The sequence below is a fragment of the Muntiacus reevesi genome, chromosome 5 (assembly GCF_963930625.1).
Source record: "Muntiacus reevesi chromosome 5, mMunRee1.1, whole genome shotgun sequence".
NCBI lineage: Eukaryota > Metazoa > Chordata > Mammalia > Artiodactyla > Cervidae > Muntiacus > Muntiacus reevesi.
The window spans coordinates 85,356,124-85,377,549 of NC_089253.1; the positions used below are offsets into that span (position 1 = coordinate 85,356,124).

The following is a 21,426-nucleotide window of genomic DNA, read 5'->3' on the forward strand; positions in this document are numbered from 1 at the left end:
ATTTCCACTAGTCATTTTCCTTTTAACCACTGCATGGTCTTTGAAGCATTTCTCTACACATACAAGCTAAAACTAAAACATCTAGCAGAAAATGTAGAAGAAAGTCTTTATGAACTTGGGCCAACAAAAATGTCTTGGATGAGACAAAAAAGACATGAATTAGAAAGAAGAGATTGGTCAGTTTTGATTTTTGAAAAACATCTCTAAGGCAAAGAAAAGATATCACAGGAAAAATACTAGTAATTCATCTGACAAGGAACTTATATTGGGCGGGGGGGTGCACGTACGTGTATTTAAAAACTCTTGCAATTCAACAATGAGACCAAAAAGTCCAACAGAATGATTTGAACATTGATGTCATAAAAGACGGTATACAGATGGCTAATAAGCACATGAAAAAATGTTCAATATGTTTAGTTCCCAGCAAAATGAAAAATAAAACCACATTGAAATTTTGTGACACGTCCAGAATTTTCAAGGCTGATGGTACCAGATGTTGGCAAGGATATAGAGCAGGTGACACCCTCATACATTGCTGTTGGAGCCTTAAAACCTGTAATCACTTTGGAAAACAGTTTGGCGGTTTCTTATAAAGTGAAATACGTAGTTGCTATATGACTTGGCAGTTCCATTCCTGGGTATTCATCTAAAGGAAACGAAAACATGCGTTTACACAAATACTTAAGCAGGAATGCCTGTAGCTGTCGTATTCCTAGTTAAAAAACCAGAAGCAATCTGAATGTATGTCCGTCCACAGACAAAACAGTATGCCTGTGATGCCGTGGTATTCAGCAAAAGAACTGAGCAAACAGTTGTTGCACACAGTGACCCCAAAACCGTTACCCTGAGCTCCAGAAGCCAGATACAAAACAACATAACTTATTGTATCCATTTTTGTGAAACTTTAGGAAAGGCAGAACCACTCTATACTACAGAAGTAGATTACTGGTTGCATGGGGTCAGGTATTCATACAGAGGACTGAGGAGAATGCTCTATATGTTGAATGGGGCAGTAATTACATAAGTTTATCATTTGTCCAAACTCATAAAACTATACAGTTAAAATATATGCATCACATTTTATGTAAATTATACTTCAGTAAAGTTGCTTTTCAAAAAAAATGCTTGCCCTGTGAGTTTACAGTATAAATTAGGTGTGCTTATATAATTACTTTGTTTTTGCAGCTTGTCTTTGAGGTATAGATTAAGTAACAATACCAGAGAGATGAAGCAGTTTTTCTAAGATATCACTGTTAGTAAATGTTAGAGTCTGGAGTCATGGGTTGGTTGGTTGTTTTTAGTATTCAGTCCAGTGTTTTCACCACATCATTGTTTTCTCTTTTGTAGGAATTCTGAATAGTTAATGGCTTTTAAGGTTTCTTCACCTTAGTAGCTATTAAAAATCAGTATTTTTAAAGCACATTTTTAAGTTCCTTGGTGTTTCAGCTCTTCATGTGCTTTTATTCATTCTGCTTGTCTTTGCATAGTTGCTGGCATTGATTTTAGACTTTGTAGTAATTGTTTTAGAACACATTAATTGAAAATTAAATTAGTAAAACTCAGTCTCTCAGGTGATCACCTCTCCACCATGGGCTCTAGATATGAATCTCTGTTTAAACATAGACTTCTCAAAAAAAAAAAAGAGAGAATTCCTACCCAGGCTGCTTTCTAGGAATTTCCTCTCCTTTGGCATGTCAGCAGCAGTGTCTCTTATGTTCTTCACTTAGCATCTTTGACTATGCACTCTTTGCTTGTAACTGTACCCCGATCTTGGCTCATGTGATGCCATGTTGCATCTTTATGGACTTTTCTCCCTCTTTAGGCATTCTGTCTCTAGCAGTTACTACTAAAGCACTCCTATTCTAAATTTCCTTTGTCCCTAAATTTAGATTTTGAAATACATGTTGTGGCAGCTTCTAATTTTACTCAACAAATACTGAGTGAGCAGTAGTGTCTGGCACAATAGATAAGTACATGCTCAGTAAATATTAGATGGCTGGATTAACTATTCTAGAAACTTATCTAGATATACTATCTTCCCCACATTGATTTTGCATTTAATGTGTATATTTTCCAGGGAAATTTCTGATATTCTGTGGAGAGTTTTGCTCCTGCTATATGTCTGTGATATATCCTGTGTTGTCATACTCATCTGAGAATTTATTTTAAAATTTCAGCATCCTCCTCCAGACCGACAGGCAGTACCTGGAAGACCAGGCCCTTTCCCCCCCAAGCAGCAGGTCCCAGATGAAGATGAAATATGGAAGCAAAGAAGAAGGCAACAGTCAGAACTTTCTGCAGCGGTGGAACGTGCTCGTAAACGGCGTGAAGAGGAAGAGCGAAGAATGGAAGAACAAAGGAAAGCCGCATGTGCAGAGAAACTTAAACGACTGGATGAAAAGCTTGGCATAGTGGACAAACAACCCTCTCCAGAGGAAATTAGAGAAAGGGAGCGAGAAAAAGAACGAGAAAAGGAACGGGAACGTGAGAAAGAACTTGAAAAAGAACAGGAGCAGGAGCGAGAGAAGGAGAGGGAGAAAGAAAGGGAAAGGCAACAGGAAAAGGAAAAAGAACTGGAGCGAGAACAGGAAAAACAGAGAGAAATGGAGAAGGAAAGAAGGCAAGAAAAAGAGAAGGAGCTAGAACGGCAGCCAGAAAAGGAAAAAGAACTGCAAAAGACAAAAGAACAGGAAAAGGAATGCGAGTTAGAGAAGAGAGAGAGAGAGAAAGTGGACGAAAAAATTGAACACAAAGAACCTACTTCAGAACCTATGGTAGAAAAACCAGAAAGTGAAAACAACTGTAACAAAGGTATGATAGTCTTGTTTGTCCTTATATAAGCTTTGCAAAAGGCTTCCTATTGCTTATATTGTGAACGTTGAATGTTTGTGTTTTTTTAAAAATATGTAATCCAAATAAAAGTGATTGATGTTTTTTGGTTATAGGTTGAATTTAATTGGATACTTTTTTTAAATTGAATACTTGAAAATGTGGGTTTTGTTCTGAAATTTTTTTTATTATGATAAAATTCATATAACATAAAATTTAGCATCTTAACCATTTTTTATTAAAATGGTATTAAAAGCACTCATAATGAACCATCACTGCCATCTATCTCAGGACTCCTTTCATCTTGTGAAATCAAAATTCTGTATCTATTAAACAATAACTGGGTGGTGATTCTGCTTCCTTCCCATAGGTGTGATTGTGACTGTTGTCAGTGCCTCATGTGGGTGAAATCATACAGTGTTTGTCTTTTTGTGACTGACATTTTTGTTTATCATAATGTCCTTAAGTTTCATCAGTTGTAGCATAAGTGAAAGAAAAAAAGAAAGGATAGAATTTCGTTCCTTTTTAAGTCTACTAATTCATCATATAAATGCACACACACACACAATATTTTGCTTACTGAATCTGTTGATGGACACTTGGGTTGATTCTATGTTTTACATATTTTGAATAATATTGATGTGACTGTGAGTGTACAGATATCTCTTTGAGACCCTACTTTCATTTCTTTGCAGTCAGGCATACCTCAGAGATGTTGCAGGTTTGTTCCAGACCACAGCAGTAAAACGAGTCATGTAAATTTTTTTGATTTCCCAATGCATGTAAAAGTTATGTTTACACTATCCTACAGGGAGGCCTGGTGTGCTGCGATTCATGGGGTCGCAAAGAGTCGGACACAACTGAGCAACTGAACTGAACTGATAGACTATTAAGTGTCCAGTAGCATTCTGTTTAGAGATATGTATATGTGTGTGTATATATATAGTATGTACATACCTTAATAATACTTTATTGCTAAAAGTGCTAACCATCACTAACCCTTCAGTGAGTCATGATCTTTTTGCTGGTGTGGGAGAGTATTGCATCAGTGTTAATGCTGCTGATGATCCGTTTGGTGGTTGCCAAAGGTTGGAGTGGTAGCTGTGGCAAATGTCTTAAGATAGCAATGAAGTTTGCTGCATCAGTTGGCTCTTATTTTACAAATGATTTGTCTGTAGCATCAATGCTGTTTCATAACTTTTATCCACAAAAAAATCTTTTAAAATTGGAGTCAGTCCTCTCAAACCCTGCTGATGCTTTACCAAGTAAGTTTATGTAATAATATTCTAAATCTTTTGTTGTCTTTTTAATAGTCTTCATAGTCATCCCCAGGAGTAGATTCCATCTCATAAAGCTACTTTTCTTCATTCATCCATTGGAAAGCAGCTTATTATCTATTCAAGTTTTATCATAAGATTGCAGCAATTCAGCTGTATCTCGGCTCCACTTCAGATTCTAGCTCTCTTGCTGTTGCTACCACATCTGCAGTTATTTTTCCACTGCAGTCTTGAACCCCTCACCTCAAAATTGTCCAATACTAAGTTGAATAAAAGTAGCAAGAGGAGGCACCTTTGTCTTCTTCCTGATCTTGCAGAACTTCTCAGTTTGTCAACATTGAGTGTAGTGTTAGCTGTGGGTTTCTGATAAGTGGATTTTATTATGTTGAAGTAGTTTCCTTCTATTCCTAGTTTGAGTATTTTTATCATAAAAATGTGTTGAATTTTGTCAAAAATCCTTTTCTGTATTAATTTTGATGATTGTGTTATTTTCCCTTCATTCTGTCAATGTGTAGTATATTGATCAATCTGTATATATTGAAGCTGGAGGAGGCAATGGCAACCCACTCCAGTACTCTTGCCTGGAAAATCCTATGGACAGAGGAGCCTGGTAGGCTGCAGTCCATGGGGTCGCTAGGAATCGAACACGGCTGAGTGGGTTCACTTTCACTTTTTACTTTCACTCATTGGAGAAGGAAGTGGCAACCCACTCCAGTGTTCTTGCGTAGAGAATCCCAGGGACAGGGGAGCCTGGTGGACTGCCGTCTTTGGGGTCGTATAGAGTCGGACATGACTGAAGCGACTTAGCAGCAGCAGCAGCAGCATATATTGAACCATCCTTGCATCCCAGGAATATATGCCACTTGGTAATGGTAATTAGTATACTTTCAGTATATTGCTAAATTCTGTTTTCTAGTATTTTGTTGAGAATTTTTGCATCAATGTTCATAAGAGATATTTGTATTTATCTGCAGTTTTCTTGTGTCCTTGTTTGGCTTTGGTATCATGGTGATGCTGGTCTTGTAAGTTAATTAGGAAGTGTTCCCTCCTCTTCAGTTTTGGAAAAGTTTGAGAAGAATTGATGTTAGATTTTTAAATGTTTGGTGGAATTCATCAGTGAAGCCATCAGGTCCAGGACTTCTCTTTGCTGCAAGGTTTTTGATTGCCAAGTCAATCTCCTGACTAGTTAAAAGTCTGTTCACATTTTATATTTCTTTGTGATTTTTAGTCTTGGTAGATGTTTTTGTTCTGGAGACTTTGTACATTTCATCTAGGTTATCCAGTTCATTGATGTACAGTTGTTCATAGTTCTCTCATAATCCTTTTTATTTCTGTAGAATTGGTAGTAATGTCCCATTTTCATTTCTAATTTTAGTAATTTGAGACTTTTTTCCTTAGTTACTCTCCCAGCTAAATATTTGTCAATTTTGTAGAGCTTGTCAAAGAACCAGCTTTTGTTTTCATTGATTTTTCTCTATTTTTCTGTTCTCTATTTTCTTGATCTCTTCTGTGAATTTTATTTCCCTCTAGTAACCTTGCGTTTGGTTCTTATTCTTATTCCTTAAGTCATAACTCTAGGTTATTGATTTTGAGAGCTTTCCTTGTTTTTCTTTAATGTAACCATTTATAGCTATAAATTCCCCGCTTTGCTTTTCCTGCATCCTGTAAGTTTTTGTATGTTGTGTTTTTGTTTTCATTCATCTCTGAGGTATTTTCCAACTTCCCTTGCACTTTCTTTTTTAATTTTTTGGTTGTTTAAGAATGTTATTTAATTTCCTGGAGAAGGAAATGGCAACCCACGCCAATGTTCTTGCCTGGAAAAGTCCATGGACAGAGGAGCCTGGCGGGCTGCAGTCCATGGGGTTACATGGCTGAGCATGCATGCATGAGGGTGGAGAGAAATGGGTTGGTAGCAATAAACTGGAAGAACTGGAAAAAAAAGTTATTTAATTTCCACAAATTTATGAATATTCCTCACCTCTCTAGTGGTTTCTAACTTCTTTCCATTTTCGTTAGAGAAAAAACTTTCTATATCTGTCTTTTGAACTCTCTTGAGAGTTAATTTGGGTCCTAACATTGTCTATTCTGAAAATGACCTTGAAAAGAATATATATGCTGTTTTGGGGTTGAGTGTTCTATATATGTCTGTGAATCTAGTTGGTTTGGTGGTGGTTTAGTCACTAAGTCATGTCTGACTCTTGTGACCCCATGGACTATAGCCTGCCAGACTCCTCTGTCCATGGGATTCTCCAGGCAAGAATACTGGAGTGGGTTGCCATTTCCTTCTCTAAGGGATCTTCCCGACCCGGGAATCAAACCTGGGCCTCCTGCATTGTAGGCAGATTCTTTACCAACTGAGCTGTGAGGAAAGCCCAAAGTTGGTCTAGTTGGTTTATTGAGTCCTTTTTCCTTACTTCTGTGTGGCTCTTCTATTCATCGTTGAGATGGGGTTGTTGAAGCCTCTAAATGTACAAGTAATGTATCCCCCAGTATTTTGCATAGTGGGTTTTTTTTGATGGTCCTGTTACTAGATGTGTAAATGTTTATAATTGTTGTATCTTGCTGTATTGAACCTTTTATTAGTATTTAATGACCTTTGTCTCTTGTAAAACTTTGATTTAAAGTCAGTTTTATCTCGGTGTAACCACCCTGCTCTCTTTTGGTTACTATTTCCATGGAATATCTTTTCATTTTCAGTTTATTTATATCTTTGGATCTCAAGTGAGTTTATTGTAGACATCATATAGTTAGATGACCTTCAGTTCTATTTTGTCAGCAAAATAGTATTGGCTTCATACTTAGATGCTGATTCTTTTACCCTTTTCTGATTCTACAGCATCTAACTAAATGAAATCTCCTTTGTTTATACATGGGTTAATACCTCTAAAATTTAAGTTGAATAGAGCTTAGTGGGAATTTTGGATTGTCATAATTAAATGACTGCTCTGTTCATAATTTCTTATTTGTTTTTCTACCAGCTTAGATATATAAAAGCTTTCATAGGTCATCTATATGCTTATCAAAATGCTTCCCGCCCCCACCCCACCCCCCAAAAAAAAAACTTTGCTGGACTTCCCTAGTAGTCCAGTGGTTAATACTCTCTGTGCTTCCACCCACCACAGGAGGCATGGGTTCATACCTGTTGATGTGTGGGGGCCCCCCCTTCTCCCACCAAAAAAAAAGCCTTTGCTGGCTATAATAGCTGATGTGTTCTTCCCAAAATTGGCTCATAAACTGTAATTAATAGAACTATGCTTGAAATTTAAAGTTTGGTCTTAGTAAACAGTGATTTGAGATAGAAATAGTTTTATTTCAGTACATTTCTGTTATGGAAATACTGAAATTTTTTTAAACCGTAAAACCCATGCTATTTCTATAAGACAATGCTGCTTGAAGTTATAAAGTTTTCCTTTTATTATGTATCCTAAGCACTTAGCTCAAAACACTTAAAAAAGATAAAGCAAAATTTCTCACCACAGAAATGAAAAATATTTTTATACTTTAAAATTGATGAATTCTGTAAGAACAATCTTAGAGAATTTTATTCGCAGTTAATGAGAAAAGACCATGAATTAGAAATAAGGAAATTTATTTTAGTCATAGTTTTGCAAGCGAATACTTGTATTGACCCTGATTAATTTACTGTCAACAGAGACTATATATTATACATGAACTAATTTTGGTTTTGTTTTTAGTGATCATTATTTAGTGTCACTTTTATTTTCATTCACATTTTATATGTCCTCTGATGGCAGTTTAACTTTAGCTAGGTTTACCAATAAGGTGTACCCATTTCATTTTTAAATATTGCACCTTCTTGGCTCTCTTTTCCCTCTAATATTTTATCATTTTTAAAACATTTTTAATATTGAATGTAATACAAAGTGTGACTTTTGATTCTTTACTGCATGGTTTTACACTGTCTTTACGTTAGCTTTCCCCTTAAAATTCACCTCCGATTCTCTGAGAAAAGAATTTATATGTAGTTGTAACAAATGGCATTTTCTAGAATGAATATAACTCTGGTTTTCTTTGGGATGAGAACTTTTTTTGGGTGAGGGGATGTGTATGGTTCTGCTCTTTGTATATCATAATTGATACCCTTTACATAGTACAATGATTTATATATTTGAAGATACTGGTGATCATTCGGTTGTCATGATCATTCATTTTATGATCATTAAAATGAATGATCATAGTTTAGATTCATTAGTTTTCTTTATTGATAATAATCCCCTGATCAGAAAAATTTTATAAACCAACATGTTCTATTTTAAGTATTTATAGACCATTTTGAACCACAAGTAAATGTTGACAGTAGTTTTAATATTTCTTGAAACAGTGAAAAATAGATAGAATTTGAAATGGTTTATTATCACAAAATATCGAGTACAGACTTTTGCATGATAAAGCATCTGGGCATGTGAGTTCTATCTTAAGAATCCAGCTTTGAGAAAATCTGAGGTTTTGTTAAACTAATGTTACCTCATTACATTGATGGTTACCAGTATTAAAATACAAAATGGTGTTTTGGAGTAAGGAGACTTTCTTCCTCGTTAACTTTTAAAATATATCTGATTATGTCACTCCAGTATGAACAGCATGTATTAATGTTAAGTGTTATAGATGAGTATCATTATCTTTCACCTTTTCTTTGGGCAGAGGATGACCCAGTTTTCACTAGACAAGATAGCAATCGCAGTGAAAAGGAGACCACGCAGATAGCACATGAAACAGAACCGGAATCAGGATCTCAGCCTCGGCCTGCTGTTTTATCTGGCTATTTTAAACAGTTTCAGAAGTCTTTACCACCACGATTCCAGCGGCAGCAGGTAACAATAAAAACATTTTATCTTGTACGTGTGATTTAAAAGGTTTGTTGTTCAGTATGAGAAATAATTTAACATAAAATTCAAAATACCCAAAACATGCAGATTTCCTCTGAAAAGTTTGCCTCTTTTAAATTAGTAAAAGTTTGTTGATATGGGCTTTATACATTCCTTTTTTCCTTCTGCCTCATCTTCCTTTCTAGGAAGTGGTTTCTTGCAGTATAATTGATGAGTGATTAGTTGTTGAAGTATAAGGCAGAATGTCATAACTGAACCTTTGTTCTCTTGTCTTGCCATCTCTCACTGTCAAATGTGTTTTGAGTTCTTTTCCCTCAGGGTTTCAAAAAAGCCTGTTTTCCGATATGATTGGTTGTATTAATTTATCACATGGAACCAAAGGCTCAAAATGTGAGATCCTGCCTATATTTTCAGGAACAGATGAAGCAGCAGCAGTGGCAGCAGCAGCAGCAGCAAGGTGTGCTTCCACAGACGGTTCCTTCTCAGCCGTCCAGCAGTGCCGTCCCTCCACCACCACATAGACCTCTTTACCAGCCCATGCAACCTCACCCCCAGCATTTGGCTTCCATGGGTTTTGATCCAAGATGGCTCATGATGCAGTCATACATGGATCCTCGAATGATGTCAGGTAGACCTGCTATGGATATCCCGCCCATTCATCCTGGTAAGTTGGAGTGGCATCGTCTCCTGGCTTACTTGCAGTTGTGCAAGTTTAGAGTTTTTCATTTTCCCCACAATTTTGGTCTTACTTCCTTTGAGAGTTAAAATCTAGTAAGAACTTACATAGGACTTCTTAGTCATAAAATGATGTATCTTCTTTCAGCACAGAGTAGTTAAATTCCAGATACTGTACCAACAGTGTGGTAAGACCGAAATACTGTACTTTCTGTTTTGTGATTATTTCAAAAATTTCAAATGGAAAATTACTATCTTAGTTATAATATCTATTGTTTACTGCATTGTTTTCATTCTTTCAGGTGTTTCAGCATTTTAATTTTATCCATATGTTATATATTACAGCTATTTCCTCTGTCATTTACCAGCCTACCACCTGAATTTCCTAATAGGTTAACTAAAAGCAAATAAGATAGCTGTGTTTATCAGAATAAATTCAGATAATCCAGTACCAAGATGGTATAGAGGAAAATTTAGAGGTGATAAAAATATGACCAAGAATTACATTTTGATTTTAAAATTTATACTGAAAATTTTATTTTTTTTAATTTATTTATTTTAGTTGGAGGCTAATTACTTTACAGTATTGTAGTGGTTTTTGCCATACATTGATATGAATCAGCCATGAGTTTACATGTGTTTCCCATCCTGAGCCCCCCTCCCCATCCCATCCCTCTGGGTCATCCCAGTGCACCAGCCCCCGAGCCTTCTGTCTCATACATCGAACCTGAACTGGCGATCTGTTTCATATAGACTAGCATTGAAACATGTATATTATCATATATGAAAATTTTAAATTTAAGAGACATAATTTATGGCATACTGATCAACTAATTAAATTAATAGAATTTTCTATGGAAGATGTTTTTCTGAAAATTCATCACTTAGTGTAATTCTCAAAATGTTTAACATGCACAGAGTCATAGTACTTGTTATCTGATTTTTATAGGCATTATCTTTTCTTTCCTTTAAAGTAAAATAGGCTGTTCTTATGGTTTTGCTTATGTTGCTTCCTGGATTTTTAAATCTGTTTATTTAACAGCAACAATAAAAATCTCATTCACAGAAAGATTCAGTTTTCATTGATGATTTTTTTGAGTTAATCAGTTTCACTTGCCAAAAGTGTTTCTTTAAATATAGAGATGTCCAAATAGTAATAAAGTATTAACCTGGATTCTGGTCTATAATGATTCTGTTTCCTTTGTTTTCTCCCTGCACTCCCATCTTTTTCTGATCTTTTGTATAGGAATGATTCCTCCTAAGCCATTAATGAGAAGAGATCAGATGGAAGGGTCACCAAACAATTCTGAGTCATTTGAGCATTTGGCTCGCTCTGCAAGAGATCATGCGATTTCGCTCTCTGAGCCTCGAATGATGTGGGGGTCAGATCCCTATCCTCATGCTGAGCCTCAGCAGGCCACCACTCCCAAGGCAACAGAAGAGCCTGAGGATGTAAGGTAATTATTAAAGTCATTAGCAAGCCAACAGAATATTGTTGGGAAACGAAAACTGTATAGTCTCCCTGGAGATCATTCTGACTTAGGGCTGAGCCACAGATCGGATTTTCTCCTATTTAATATGCCTTATTTCATTTTAGGATGTATTTTCCTTTTCCCAGCATTTAGTAATGATTGATTAGGGCATTTTGTAACATAGTTCTTTCTGTACGCTTATTTAAATACTGAAATTTAGTGGTAGCTGTCAAAATTGTCAAGATTCTCCTGTACTTGACATATAGTCTGACTAAAGTTTTGATATAATTCTTCCACTTAATGAGAAATGTTAGACATTTAATTATCAATATCTTATGGAAGTTTTCTAAGGTCAAGTTAAGGATAAACACTAATTTACAGTTACTTTGAAGTATCAGACAATTGGTGATCTTCAGTAATTTATAATGATAAGTTAGAGCTTTTGCCCTTTTAAGGAATATGTTTTATGATGTTTTAAAATTCTGATTCATTGGGAAAGATGGACCTACTCTAGTGTACTCTGCTTATAAGTGAAAATTACCAGTTTTGATGAATATAACTTTCACATAAGCATGATCTAAACTTCTTTTTCTTAAGGACTTAGTTTCATTTCTTTTTAATTGAGGGGAGTAGAAACATAACACAATGTCTACCCTCCTGTCAGAATTTTAAGTGTATAGTACAATGTTAACTGTAAGCATAACGTTGTATAACAGATCTCTAGAACTTTTTTCATCTTACACAATCAAAATTTTTTACCCATTTAATTCCAACTCATTTCCCCCTTCCTTCTAGTCCCTGGTAATTACTTCTTTATGGACTAGTTTTATTATATAGTGGGATCATATAGTATTTATTCTTCTGTGACTGGTTTATTTCACTTAGTGTAATCTCCTCATCTCTGATGTAGCATATAGCAGGATTTTCTTTCTTTAAACAACATGCTGTTGTATGCATATACATGTTCTTGATCCATTCATCTGTAGGAGACATTTAGGTTGTTGCGGTCTCTTGGCTCTGATGAATAGTGTTGCACTGAACTTTTTGTAGAGACATAAGGTTCTTTAGGATCCATTTTTTGTTTTTAAATTGGAGGGATTATTTTGCTGTGCATGTACATGTGAAAAAGATTTTTGCTGTGATGGCTATTATTTCTTTGAATTCTCATTATCGTAGGCCTGAAGCTCCATTGGATCAGGAACAGATAACTGCTGCTTATCCCGTAGAACATGGTCAGTTAGAGGCTCATCCAAAACCAGACTTTGTCAGAGAATCAAGTGAGACAGACGTACAGAAGTTTTTAAGCAGATCAGTGGAAGACATTAGACCTCGTCATACTGACACAAATAGTCAGGCTACTTGTTTTGATGTACCTGATCAAAAGACTATAGCCACTCCTCAAGAAGAGCGAATTTCAGCTGGAGAAAGTCAGCCTGCCCGGAAAAGAAGTGTTTGCCATGGATCTAACCATACTCAAAAATCAGAGGAGCTGAGGAATGAGCCATCTGCAAGCATTCCTAAAGTAACTAGCAGAGGTATTGATTCAAAAGAACCAGCAGAAAGGCCAGAGGAAAAACCAAAAAAAGAGGGCTTTATCCGATCTTCTGATGGACCAAAACCTGAGAAATTGTATAAATCTAAATCGGAAACTCGTTGGGGCCCAAGGCCTAGCTCCAACAGAAGAGAAGAAGGTAACGACAGGCCTGTGAGAAGATCAGGTCCTATTAAGAAACCTATACTGAGAGATATGAAAGAAGAACGGGAGCAAAGGAAGGAGAAAGAAGGAGAAAAGGGAGAAAAAGGAGAAAAGGTCACTGAAAAAATGGTGAAACCTGAAAAGACAGAAAAGAAAGAACCTCTTCCTCCACCAACCGCACCATCTACAGCACCAGTTCAGCCACAGTCAGTTCCACCACCACCTCAACCAGAACCAGAGAAACTTCCTTCAGTAGAAACTTCGCCTGCAACTTTGGTACAAAAGCCACCTCAAGATACCGAGAAGCCTTTGGAATCTGTAAGTAGTGTTGAGGTAGAGCCTGCAGTTAAAACTGTGAACCAACAAACTGTCACAGCACCAACAGTCAAGGAAGAAAAGCAGCCTGAGAAAGTCATAAGCAAAGACCTTGTTACAGAGAGAACTCGACCAGATTCAAGACCAACAGCTAAAAAAGAATCCACTTTACCCCCTAGGACCTACTGGAAAGAAGCTAGAGATAGAGATTGGTTTCCAGATCAAGGATACAGAGGTCGAGGTCGAGGTGAATATTACTCCAGAGGGCGAAGCTACAGAGGCTCTTATGGAGGACGTGGTAGGGGTGGTAGAGGGCACACTCGAGATTATCCTCAGTATAGAGACAATAAGCCACGAACAGAGCATGTGGCCCCAGGACCCCTCAGGCAGCGAGAAGAAAGTGAAACACGAAGTGAGAGCTCTGATTTTGAAGTTGTTCCCAAAAGAAGAAGACAGCGAGGTTCAGAGACTGACACAGACAGTGAAATTCATGAAAGTGCAAGTGACAAGGATAGTTTAAGCAAAAGTAAGCTTCCCAAAAGAGAGGAACGGCCTGAAAGCAAAAAACCTATAAAGCTTCAGTCTTCTTTCAAGTCTGAAAATCATGTCCGAATAGATAGTAGACCTCTAGAAAAACCTTTTGTAAGGGATGATGATAAATCTAAACCAGGCTTCCTTCCTAAAGGAGAGCCTACAAGGCGAGGCAGAGGGGGAACGTTCAGACGTGGTGGAAGAGATCCTGGAGGTCGCCCATCACGCCCTTCTACCTTACGAAGACCTGCTTATCGGGACAATCAGTGGAACCCAAGGCAGACAGAAGCTCCTAAACCAGACAATGGGGAGCCACTAAGGAGACATGAGCAGTTTATCCCTATCCCAGCAGATAAACGGCCTCCAAAATTTGAGCGAAAATTTGACCCAGCTAGAGAGAGGCCCCGAAGGCAGCGTCCTACGAGACCACCAAGGCAAGATAAACCTCCCCGATTTAGACGACTAAGGGAGAGGGAGGCTGCTTCAAAAACCAATGAGGTGGCAGTGTCCACAAATGGCACAGTTAATAATGTGGTTCAGGAACCAGTTAATACTGCTGGGGATATTTCTGGGAATAAGACACCAGACTTATCTAACCAGAACTCTTCAGATCAGGCAAATGAAGAATGGGAAACAGCCTCTGAAAGCAGTGATTTCAATGAGAGGCGTGAGAGGGATGAAAAAAAAAATGCTGATTTGAATGCACAAGTGGTGGTAAAGACAGGAGAGAATGTTGTACCTCCAAAGAGGGAAATAGCAAAGAGAAGTTTTTCTAGTCAGCGACCTGGCATAGATCGCCAGAATCGGCGTGGTAACAATGGTCCACCCAAATCCGGAAGGAATTTCTCAGGTCCTAGGAATGAAAGGAGAAGTGGCCCACCATCAAAAAGTGGAAAGCGAGGGTGAGTATTTTATGTTACATATAATTACATCTGCATCTTTTGGGGGGGAGGTTGTGGGTCATGTGACTCAGCTTGTGGGATCTTAATTCCCCAACCAGGAATTGAACCCAGGCTCTTGGCAGTGGAAGCACAGGGTCCTAACCACTGGACCGTGAGTGGCTGCTATTGCACCTTTAGAGAAACTAGAAGTATACTTCTTGGTTGAACTGTGCAAAGGCAGCAGTCACATTCTTCTCCTGTAGGGTTTTTTTTTCTATTCTGAAAGTGTAAGAGTGCTTGAGAAAGAGGTTAGTGGATCACAGAAGTCCTTGCCTATTGTTTTGTTACATCTCCCAAAGGAGTCCTGTTAGAAATTTGTAGCTTTGGGAAAATCGACACACCCCGGAGGACAGGACATATACAGTGTCTTCCGTTTGGTAGACCATCTTACTGATGATGAGTAGCCTGTCTTTCTTGATTTCTCTCTGGAAACCTGTGGTGCTCACAGGTGCTCTGGGACTTAAAATTAGTATGTTGTAATCATATTCAGTCACTCTGTACTGGTTTCTAGAGAGTGAATGTTGAAACTTAAGGAAGGATACATTATATTCCCCTCTCAAGTTGCAAACCTACAATAAACCATCTAGCTTACAGAAAGGCCTAGGAAGCAAAGTCTTGCCCCACCTCCAGTAACACAAATAGCATGTCATTGGTGTTTATAAAAGAATTTTTCTCAAAAAAAAAAAATTTTTTTTTCTCAACTGTGCTAAATTTGGTCTGTTCTTTTTAAATATTAAAATGCTGGTTATAGCAAATTACTATTTTTTAATACTAAGAAAATTATAAAGTAGCATTATTTCTAGTTTTAAGTCTAGGCTCTGGTCCTTCTGTTTATAAATTCTCTGCTTCCTCACCAGTAAAATGAGGAGAAAGCAGTAGAACTTCAAAAATGTGTGAAGGTTCAGTGACACATTTTGAAACAATGTAACACCTGGTGTAGAGTAAGCAACTATCATTATGGTGTGCCCATTTTTTAAAAAAGCAAATCTCCAGATTTGCAGCCTGAGGTGATAAAAAATTTATTCAGACAAAATATTATCTTAATCTGCGTTGGTTAGTTACATTTAGCATGGCAGGTTACTATATCAGTCAGTAAAAACTACTTTCGCTTCCTGATAATTTAGAAAAGATTCCAAGGAACTAATACTACTAGTTGTGTTTATTGAGTACCAGTTTAACACAGAATTTAAACCTCCCTTTTAAAGTCAAAAGAGTAGGATAATATATATAGTTACATTAACAATGTAGTTGTTGACTATAACCAAGCTATTCGAATTTCAAGTAGTAATACTCAAGGTTTCAGCTACTTAGCAGCTCTTTTGTACCATAGAGATGGTAGCAACTTGAACCTGCAGACATAGCAGTTACCGGCTATAGATGAATGTTTTCTAAGTATCACATTTAGAAGAAATGAATTCATAGTTCACATGTTTGAGATCATGCTTTTTGAAAGGCTCTTGATAAGCTTTTAGCTTGAGTAATACTATAGATTGAGCTGAAAATGAATTGATAAGCCCATTTTTCATGGTATATGTTCTTGAAGTTTTTATAAAATGAACACAAGAAAAGAATTTGTCAACAGGACAAAACCCTGTAGAAATACTTTTGGTTTGTGAAGTGAATCATTTCCATATTAAAACTAGTTTTTAAAATGTTTATATATATATATGTATGTATATGTATAAATCTGATTGAACTTTTAAGACAAAGACTTGTAAGCATAGAATTTTTTACACTTTTTTTTTTTTTTCCATATTCCACCTTCTTGTGGAGAAGATCCACCAGTGAATACTTGGGACTAGCTTAGATCACAGAAATTTTCTGGTATGAACAATGTCGATTAGCTCATTTATAAACATAATGAACGTGGTAAGAATAGACAGTAAGAACCTTCCGGGAATAATTAGAATTCTAGAATTTAATTGCTGGAAAGAACTCTGAGGAGCTAGTCTTATTTCCTTTATTGGAAAGCTCCATCTTAGTAAAGTTGTACCCAACAAAATCACTAAGACATTTCTATCCCACTGTTATTTATTCTTAGATTGAACTTTAGAAATGGCTACTAAGGGCATTTTTCTTTTGATCAAGTATATGGAAACAGTGCTTACCAGGTTGTTCAGTGGTAAAGAATTCACCTGCCAATGCAGGAAATGCAAGAGACACAGGTTTGACCCCTGGTTTGAGAAGATCCCCTGAAGTAGAAAATGGCAACTCACTCCAGTATTCTTGCCTGGAAAATTCCATTGACAGATGAGCCTGGCAGGCTACAGTCTGTTGAGTCAAAAAAGAGTCAGATATGACTTGAGCAGCTAAGCCACACGCCACGCACACATGTGAAGCTAGTAATAAAATCTCAGATTATTATTTTGTAGGCCATTTGATGACCAGTCGGCAGGCACAGGTGGTGCTGATCCTGTCAGTGGCAGCTCTGCACACCATCAAGAAGGAGCACCTAACGGTACAGGACAGAAGAACTCCAAAGATTCTACTGGGAGAAAAAGAGAAGACCCCAAACCAGGCCCTAAAAAGCCCAAAGAGAAGGTGGATGCGCTGTCACAGTTTGATCTCAACAACTATGCAAGTAGGTTTCAGGTCATCTCTGTCTGTCTGTCTGTCTGTCTGTTGTCTGTCCACCTGTTACATTTAAGTAGATACTATGAATAAACAAGTCATCATAAAAAGAAAGTTGGATTTAAGTAGAGATAGAGACTGATTATGAATCACTGATAGAGCTTTAACTGAAATAACACCAACTTTTACCATACCTGTGAGTGCTTGATAAAATTCTTGTTAAAGATAATCCACAGTTTCACTTCTCTGAAGAAAGTAAATTAACCACTCTTCCTTGCTAAACAGATGTGGGGGACGCACAGAAAACCAAATGAAGATGCTTTGTATATATGTTTGAAAGGAGAGACGTGTTAACTTCAATGAATTATGATCTTGAGAAAATTGGTATCTAAGATATGGTAAATAGGGAATAAATAATAGGATGGGAGGTAGTGTTGCTGTGGATAAATACTTTCAGAAAGTCATGGAGTGATAGGATGTCAGATGTGAAGGATAACACAGCCAGAAGGAAATATATGATGAAGACATTAACAAGGAATCTCTAAGAGTAGACACTTAACACAGACGAATATTGGTATTTTCCATTCATTCAGATGAGACTTAAGCTTGAAATACTGAATAAGATTGAGAGATTTACTAAGTTGAGACTAGATAGTAGTAATGGGAAACTGGTTAGGTACTGTTGTTATTGCGTATGAGAGATGTAGATGAGAGTTTTCTTTCATCTAGTTAATGGTTCGGAGAAGGCAATAGCAACCCACTCCAGTACTGTTGCCTGGAAAATCCCATGGATGAAGGCGCCTGGTGGGCTGCAGTCCATGGGGTCGCTAAGAGTCGGATACAACCAAGCCGACTTCACTTTCACTTTTCACTTTCATGCATTGGAAAAGGAAATGGCAACCCACTCCAGTGTTCTTGCCTGGAGCATCCCAGGGACGGGGGAGCCTGGTGGGCTGCCGTCTTTGGGGTCGCACAGAGTCAGACATGACTGAAGTGAATTAGCAGCAGCAGCAGTATTTAATGGTTATTTATACATATTCAATTTGATTTGGTCCCAGGACCTTGACATTATTATTTCTAGACCAGCGATTTTCAAAATGGGGTCCTCAAACCATCAACATCACCTGGAAGTTTGTGAGAAAAACAAAATCTTGAGCCCTACCCCAGGTCTACTGAATCAGAAACTCTTGGCATGTGAAGCAATCAGTGCTTTAACAAGTTCTCCAGAGGATTATAATTCCAATGCACGCAAACTTGAGAGCTAATTCTGGACTACCATTTTAGGATTCACATGGAAAAGAAAGAATCTTAGCTGTATGTTTTAAGAATTTTTAGATTCTTTAGAACTGTAGTTCTTAATAGGGATGATTCTGTTCCCCAGGGGCATGTGACAGTTTCTAGAGACATTTTTGGTGTTGCAGCTGGTGGCTAGATGCCACTGACATTTATATTTATATTTATATATATTTGTCAGCCTCAGGTCTTCGCTGCAGCACGTGGGCTTCTCTCAGGTTGTGGTGCACGGTCTCTAGTGCTCGAGGTCTCAGTAACTGGTGCTGCACAGGCTTCGTTGCTCCCTGACATGTGGCATGTTAGTTCCCTGACCAGAGATTGAACCACGCCCCCTGCACTGGAAGGTGAATTTTTAACCACTGGACCTCCACGAAAGTCACCTACTGACATATTCGTGGGTTTAGGCCCAGAGATGTTTTATAGTGCACAGAACGGCTAACTCACAATGTTAATAGTGCTAAAGTTAGAAAGCTTTGATTTAAAGTGGTTAAAGTAAGTCCATAGGAAATTTGGATGCTTATCTTAGTGTGGTCCATGAGAAGAGAGACTAGCATCCATCTAGACATCACAGTTGGAAAATGACAAGTGAAGATAACAAAGTCCACAGAACATGGCAGATTTGTCTTCTCAAATATTTGTTTACTAGTTTTTCCAAACAACTTCTGGAATACGTTTGCAAAGTATTATTAAGACAATATAAAAAATAAGTATTTTTTCTGATTTGATAATGAAAATTGAGCTATTAGTTTTAACTTGTTCAAGTTTTGCATTTCTTTTTTTACAACATTTAAAAAAATTGTTTTTGGCTGTGCTGTGTCTTCATTGCTACAGACACCAGCTTCTCGTTGTGATGACTTCTCTTATTGTGGAGCACGGCCTCTAGGCACACGGGCTTCAGTAGTTGCGGGACACTAGTTTTGTTGCCCCACAACATGTGGAATCTTCCTGAACCAAGGGTCAAACACGTGTGCCCTGCCTTGGCAGGCAACCTCTCAGCCACTAGACCACCAGGGAGGTCCTTTCATTAATTTTGAGTCATCTTTAGGTTCTTTAAAATAATCTAAGTTTCCTAAAATTAGTTCCAAATGTTACATAGCACCAGACAAGAACAGGGTGTTGATCACAAAGTATTGTTCTCTTGTCCATAAATGCTTCATGTAGTTGAGTGACCTATTCAAAAGGTTTCTAAAGGAGCTCTTTGGCAAGAAAATGAAAATAGTGATGGTATGACTATGAAGACAAGCTTTACACACACTTTCTAGTTTAAGTGAAAAACCAAGACAAATTCAGAGTTATGAAGAGATCTCTTAGAGTGCATATCCCCTTTGAAAATGTTGAACTAAAACCTTGCGTTGAGATAAGCGTATGCTCTGTTTTACACAGTTAATGTCTTAAAGGATTTAAAACACAAGGAGAAGTGCTGTAGATAAATCAGAATCAATATTTTTCCTTTTAAATCAAATTTTTAGTAACCAGACTAACAGTAATAGGTTTGTAAAGAGTGAAAGCCAATCTTAGTATTTTTTTTTTCCCTGTCAGTATTTCTCTGAATGTGAATTTTTAGCTATTTATAAAGAACTGTTTGCAGGTTGGTTCCCTTTGATCTACTCTGAGTCATATTCTCTTGCCAACCCCTGCAAGTTACCACCATTCTGAATGGTGTGCATATCATTGCCAAGCAATTTTTAATTATGTGTTCCCCAATCACAACATAGTATAGGACTTTCCTAATGGTACAGTGGATAGGAATCTGCCTGCCAATGCAGAGAACATGAGTTCATGTTAATGGGTCTAAATTTCTTATACTCACTAGAATGTATAGGATAATTTAACAAGGTAGAATAATTGTTAGACAATGCATTGAAAGTATATCTTAAATTATTCTTCTGCTGGGTTATTATGATATATGTACGTCTATATCACTTTACATTCCCATGGAACTTTAACATATATTTCATGTTTTTAACTGCTCCACACTGTAGACAATAGTCTATGTAAACTAAAGGCATTAAGACTCAAAAAGCAGCTTAGCTTGTCAGCAGCATGTTGTTAGCAAATCAGCCTCTCAGAGCTTATTGCATCCTTTGAAAAGGGGAAACAATAATAATGCCCACCTTTTAGAATGGTTAGATGCAAATAAGATAAAAGTGCTAACATAGATCTTTACATCACTATACACATCTTGAGACTGGGAGAGGGAAAGTGATTTGACTGTAAGATAAAAGATTTTTTTGATTTTTCTTTTTTTAAAAAAAAGGCATTACCACTTCATTGCTTAAGAAAAAAAAAAACATACATCATTCACAGCAGGTAGTTTAGGACTTGATCTCATAAACAGGGTTAAAAATAAAGTCCCAAAACTACCTGTTGTGAATTATATACATCTTTTTTTCATATATCTATGAAATCTTCAAATTTTAGTACTGGCTATTTTATGGTGTGGAAAATGGGTTATTATTAATTATAGGTATTAGATTTTTGCCTTTTTTCTTTTATTTTTAATCACTATTAGATTAAGCACTTCTGTTTTATCTTTTCAGTTGAAAAAAATTTCACTTTAAATCTTATTCTATTCCTGTAGGTGTTGTGATAATTGATGACCATCCTGAAGTAACAGTGGTTGAAGACCCCCAGTCAAATTTGAATGATGATGGTTTTACTGAAGTGGTATCCAAAAAACAGCAGAAGCGTTTACAGGACGAAGAACGCCGAAAGAAGGAAGAACAAATCATACAGGTTTAGTGTTTCAATTTGTTGCTGGTTATTTAGATTATTGCCCAAAATATACTAGGAAATGGTTGAGGTTTCTTCCCACCTATAAGGTCAGGGCTGTATTTATTATTCAAGTGCTGAGAATGATCTGATTTTTCACAACTTTAAACTGTTTTTAACTGCAGTGAGATCAATTTTAAATAAAATGTAATTACTATATCTCACTATTTGCCTTAGAGAAGATCACTTTATTTCAGAGCAACTTAT

The 21,426-nt window shown here is 37.0% G+C and overlaps 1 protein-coding gene across 12 annotated transcripts in view; it reads left to right on the plus strand.

Annotated features, from left to right (window-relative positions):
- Positions 1-21,426, plus strand: part of PRRC2C (proline rich coiled-coil 2C) — a 97,924-nt gene that overhangs the window by 44,037 nt on the left and 32,461 nt on the right. For all 12 annotated transcript variants that reach the window (XM_065935690.1, XM_065935693.1, XM_065935695.1 and 9 more), the window contains exons 12-18: positions 2,178-2,811; positions 8,769-8,938; positions 9,368-9,617; positions 10,875-11,085; positions 12,277-14,544; positions 16,956-17,164; positions 21,029-21,183. In XM_065935690.1, the coding sequence (XP_065791762.1) occupies positions 2,178-2,811; positions 8,769-8,938; positions 9,368-9,617; positions 10,875-11,085; positions 12,277-14,544; positions 16,956-17,164; positions 21,029-21,183 (3,897 nt within the window). The remainder of the gene's footprint in view (positions 1-2,177; positions 2,812-8,768; positions 8,939-9,367; positions 9,618-10,874; positions 11,086-12,276; positions 14,545-16,955; positions 17,165-21,028; positions 21,184-21,426) is intronic.